At 46.5% G+C, this 6,000-nt stretch overlaps 1 protein-coding gene across 3 annotated transcripts in view; it reads left to right on the top strand.

Annotated features, from left to right (window-relative positions):
• The window catches only part of lama5 (laminin, alpha 5), a 280,241-nt gene that overhangs the window by 204,659 nt on the left and 69,582 nt on the right, over positions 1–6,000 (top strand). For all 3 annotated transcript variants that reach the window (XM_036947797.2, XM_090204017.1, XM_090204018.1), the window contains exons 56-61: positions 215–347; positions 536–638; positions 947–1,060; positions 3,003–3,188; positions 5,375–5,517; positions 5,709–5,888. In XM_036947797.2, the coding sequence (XP_036803692.2) occupies positions 215–347; positions 536–638; positions 947–1,060; positions 3,003–3,188; positions 5,375–5,517; positions 5,709–5,888 (859 nt within the window). The remainder of the gene's footprint in view (positions 1–214; positions 348–535; positions 639–946; positions 1,061–3,002; positions 3,189–5,374; positions 5,518–5,708; positions 5,889–6,000) is intronic.

Here is a 6,000-nt window from a genome sequence, read left to right as displayed (position 1 = left end):
GGTTGATACGTTGGTTGATGGATGGTTGATGGAGGGTTAATGGATGGTTGATGGAGGGTTGATGGATGGTTGATGGAGGGTTGATACGATGGTTGATGGAGGGTTGATGGATGATTAATGGAGGGTTGATGGATGGTTGATACGTTGGTTGATTGATTTATCGATTGGTTGATTGATCTGACCTCGACTTCACGTTTTCTCCTCTGTGTTGCAGTGTGATCTCCAACACCAACAAGGACGGTTTCATCCAGCGAGCGGTGAACGCGTCACGGGCGTACTCTGACATCATCGACGCCGTCAGAGACGCTGAGACTGCTGCCAACCAAGCTGCTGTGGATGCACTGGAGGTAAGGACAACACACACACACACACACGTATTTCCTACATTTGTGAGGACACTCTGAGACTCACAGAAACAACAGTACACTATATGCATTGGACATGTGTGGCACCTTAACGTTGCCACAATGGGCCTGTCAGAAACTAACAGTACAGTATGTTTTGGCGTTGATGCAGTCGTTGTTGATTTGTGCAGAATGTGAAGGGTCGGGACCTGGGCCAGGTAGCTGACGGTCTGAGGAATCAGAGTTCTGAACTGCTGGAGGACGCCGTCACACTTCAACGGGAACTGAATGACGGTACTGATGTAACAAGTATTGTTTCCTCCCACTTCTGGATGAATAGAAATTAGTTTCGGTGACGAATAAAGAGGAGAAGAAGAAGAAGACAATTCTGGAGACTCCAAGTTGAAATCAGGAGGGATTTTTAACAGGGAGGAAACTAGGATTTCTGGGAAAACTGGGTATGGAGGTAACAAACCTCCTGGTTGTTGCTTGTCGTTTGATAGGGTTTTTTTTTTGTTGTTGTGTGTGTTGATTTTCTTTAACAAGTGAGGAAAAACAGCATGATTTTATTTCATATCTTATTGTTGCCTTTCGTCTGTCAGATCTGAAGCCTCGTCTCCGGGACGCCATGACTCATCTGGAAGAGGCCAAGCGGAAACACACGACTCTACTGAAAGACCTTGAGATGGTGCAGAGTAACCTCAACTTCAGCCGAGGTAAGGTCACACACACACACACACAGAGAGACACACACACACACACAGAGAGACACACACACACACACACACAGAGACACACACACACATACACACACACACACACAGAGAGACACACACACACACACAGAGACACACACACACACACACACAGAGACACACACACACATACACACACACACACACAGAGAGACACACACACACACACACACACACACACAGAGACACACACACACACACACAGAGACACACACACACACACACACACAGAGACACACACACACACACACACACACACACAGACACACACACACACACACAGAGAGACACACACACACACACACACACACAGAGACACACACACACACACACACAGAGAGAGACACACACACACACACACACACACACACACACAGAGACACACACACACACACACATGTTCCAGACCATCGTTGTGAATAAGAGCAGGTCCTCATCGTATACAAGTACAACACAAACACGTTGCTTAAACCCAGTCCAATACTGCCTACCCTATCCCTCCAACCCCTACCTGTACAGTACAACACAAGCACGTTGCTTAATTAAACCCAGTCCAATACTGCCTATCTTATCCCTCCAACCCATACCTGTACAGTACAACACAAACATGTTGCTTAAACCCAGTCCAATACTGCCTACCTTATCCCTCCAACCCCTACCTGTACAGTACAACACAAACATGTTGCTTAAACCCAGTCCAATACTGCCTACCCTATCCCTCCAACCCATACCTGTACAGTACAACACAAACACGTTGCTTAAACCCAGTCCAATACTGCCTACCTTATCCCTCCAACCCCTACCTGTACAGTACAACACAAACACGTTGCTTAAACCCAGTCCAATACTGCCTACCCTATCCCTCCAACCCATACCTGTACAGTACAACACAAACATGTTGCTTAAACCCAGTCCAATACTGCCTACCTTATCCCTCCAACCCATACCTGTACAGTACAACACAAACACGTTGCTTAAACCCAGTCCAATACTGCCTACCCTATCCCTCCAACCCCTACCTGTACAGTACAACACAAACATGTTGCTTAAACCCAGTCCAATACTGCCTACCTTATCCCTCCAACCCATACCTGTACAGTACAACACAAGCACGTTGCTTAAACCCAGTCCAATACTGCCTACCCTATCCCTCCAACCCATACCTGTACAGTACAACACAAACACGTTGCTTAAACCCAGTCCAATACTGCCTACCTTATCCCTCCAACCCATACCTGTACAGTACAACACAAACATGTTGCTTAAACCCAGTCCAATACTGCCTACCCTATCCCTCCAACCCCTACCTGTACAGTACAACACAAACACGTTGCTTAAACCCAGTCCAATACTGCCTACCCTATCCCTCCAACCCATACCTGTACAGTACAACACAAACATGTTGCTTAAACCCAGTCCAATACTGCCTACCTTATCCCTCCAACCCATACCTGTACAGTACAACACAAACATGTTGCTTAAACCCAGTCCAATACTGCCTACCTTATCCCTCCAACCCATACCTGTACAGTACAACACAAACACGTTGCTTAAACCCAGTCCAATACTGCCTACCCTATCCCTCCAACCCCTACCTGTACAGTACAACACAAACATGTTGCTTAAACCCAGTCCAATACTGCCTACCTTATCCCTCCAACCCATACCTGTACAGTACAACACAAACACGTTGCTTAAACCCAGTCCAATACTGCCTACCCTATCCCTCCAACCCCTACCTGTACAGTACAACACAAACACGTTGCTTAAACCCAGTCCAATACTGCCTACCTTATCCCTCCAACCCATACCTGTACAGTACAACACAAACATGTTGCTTAAACCCAGTCCAATACTGCCTACCCTATCCCTCCAACCCCTACCTGTGCATATTGTCCTCCAGAGGAAACGGCTAAGGTTATAGAGGAGGCGAAGGCTGCAGCCGAGGAGGCCAACAGTACAGCAGCGAAGGTAGAGGATACCCTGGCACCTATCAAAGAGCAGCTGGACCAATGGCAGCAGCAGTACGGAGACGCTAACACCACCAATGAGGACATAAACAAGGCCTTCCTGGAGGCCAACAAGTCTGGTAGGTCTACAACCACTACTCTGGTAGGACCACTAGATACCACTAGATACCACTAGACAGTAGGTCTGGTAGGACCACTAGATACCACTAGATACCACTAGACAGTGGGGTTGGTAAGACCACTAGACACCACTAGACGGTAGGTCTGGTAGGAATCAAATCAAATCAAATTTATTTATATAGCCCTTCGTACATCAGCTGATATCTCAAAGTGCTGTACAGAAACCCAGCCGAAAACCCCAAACAGCAAGCAATGCAGGTGTAGAAGCATGGACCACTAGACCACTAGATACCACTAGGACCACTAGATACCACTAGACGGTAGGTCTGGTAGTGCCACTAGATACCACTAGATACCACTAGACAGTGGGGTTGGTAAGACCACTAGACACCACTAGACGTTAGGTCTGGTAGGACCACTAGATACCACTAGATGGTAGGTCTGGTAGTGCCAATAGATACCACTAGACGGTAGGTCTGGTAGGACCACTAGATACCACTAGATACCACTAGACGGTAGGTCTGGTAGGACCACTAAATACCACTAGACGGTAGGTCTGGTAGGACCACTAGATACCACTAGATACCACTAGACAGTAGGTCTGGTAGGACCACTAGATACCACTAGATACCACTAGTCAGTAGGTCTGGTAGGACCACTAGATACCACTAGATACCACTAGACAGTAGGTCTGGTAGGGCCACTAGATACCACTAGATACCACTAGACAGTAGGTCTGGTAGGACCACTAGATACCACTAGATACCACTAGACAGTAGGTCTGGTAGGACCACTAAATACCACTAGACGGTAGGTCTGGTAGGACCACTAGATACCACTAGATACCACTAGACAGTAGGTCTGGTAGGACCACTAGATACCACTAGATACCACTAGTCAGTAGGTCTGGTAGGACCACTAGATACCACTAGATACCACTAGACAGTAGGTCTGGTAGGGCCACTAGATACCACTAGATACCACTAGACGGTAGGTCTGGTAGGACCACTAGATACCACTAGATACCACTAGACAGTAGGTCTGGTAGGACCACTAAATACCACTAGACGGTAGGTCTGGTAGGACCACTAGATACCACTAGATACCACTAGACAGTAGGTCTGGTAGGACCACTAGATACCACTAGATACCACTAGTCAGTAGGTCTGGTAGGACCACTAGATACCACTAGATACCACTAGACAGTAGGTCTGGTAGGGCCACTAGATACCACTAGATACCACTAGACGGTAGGTCTGGTAGGACCACTAGATACCACTAGATACCACTAGACAGTAGGTCTGGTAGGACCACTAGATACCACTAGACGGTAGGTCTGGTAGGACCACTAGATACCACTAGATACCACTAGACAGCAGAGCTGGTAGGACCACTAGATACCTCTAGACAGTAGTTCTGGTAGGACCACTAGATACCGCTAGATAGTAGGTCTGGTAGGACCACTATATACAACTAGACAGTAGTTCTGGTAGGACCACTAGATACCACTAGATAGTAGTTCTGGTAGGACCACTAGATACCGCTAGATAGTAGGTCTGGTAGGACCACTATATACAACTAGACAGTAGTTCTGGTAGGACCACTAGATACCACTAGATAGTAGTTCTGGTAGGACCACTAGATACCACTAGACAGTAGGTCTGGTAGGACCGCTAGATACCACTAGACAGTAGTTCTGGTAGGACCACTATATACCACTAGACAGTAGTTCTGGTAGGACCACTATATACCACTAGACAGTAGTTCTGGTAGGACCACTATATACCACTAGACAGTAGTTCTGGTAGGACCACTATATACCACTAGACAGTAGTTCTGGTAGGACCACTAAATACCACTAGATAGTAGTTCTGGTAGGACCACTAGATACCACTAGACAGTAGGTCTGGTAGGACCGCTAGAGACCACTAGACAGTAGGTCTGGTAGGACCACTAGATACCACTAGACAGTAGGTCTGGTAGGACCACTAGATACTACTAGTAGGTCCTTTATAGTATCACCATACAGAGGTCAAGGACGCTAGCTTGTCTTCCATTTTGAATGTTGCTTTTAAAGCTGATCAGGATTGACTGTGTGTACAGACTTCCTCAATGAAGAAACATTTGCTCAAGTCTGATTGGTTTAGACTGACGGAACATTTTCTGTCTGTTTGTGTCTCTCCAGTGGGAATGTTGGGCGAGGCCATCCCAATACTGATGAAGAAGCTGGACAAGCTGCAGAACCACTCAGCCCAGATGCCCAACATCTCAGAGAACATCCTCAGGATCAGACAGCTCATCGCAGAGGCTCGCAAGGCCGCCAGCAAAGTACGGTGGCTCATACGGGACAAACATAACCCGGGCCCTCAATAGGAATACATGTGCTACAAATGTGTCTGTTAAATGTAGTTATTGTTTGAAAACACAGATATTATAGAACATCTATCTACTATGGTTACGTCAACATACGTAGGAATGGACGACGGGCGTTTTTTAATTTCCTCTTTTCTCCCTGTCAGGTGAGCGTACCTGTGAAGTTCAACGGGACATCGGGTGTGCAGGTGCGCACCCCCAGTAACCTGGCAGACCTGGCAGCTTACACCTCCCTCAAGTTCTACATCACCCTGCCCGAGGCCTCACGCGCCCGCAGACAGGACCAACCAGACAAACAGTTTGTCTTTTATCTCGGAAACAAGGACGTGAGTATTTTATAATTATTATTATTATTAAATTCTTGTTTATTCCTTTATATTTTATTTTAATACAAATAGACGACACATATATCATCAGAAAATACTAAATAAAATAATA

This window comes from Oncorhynchus mykiss, chromosome 16 (genome assembly GCF_057628025.1).
Source record: "Oncorhynchus mykiss isolate SJ-2025 chromosome 16, ASM5762802v1, whole genome shotgun sequence".
Taxonomy (NCBI): domain Eukaryota; kingdom Metazoa; phylum Chordata; class Actinopteri; order Salmoniformes; family Salmonidae; genus Oncorhynchus; species Oncorhynchus mykiss.
This window is presented reverse-complemented; position numbering and strand designations above follow the sequence as displayed.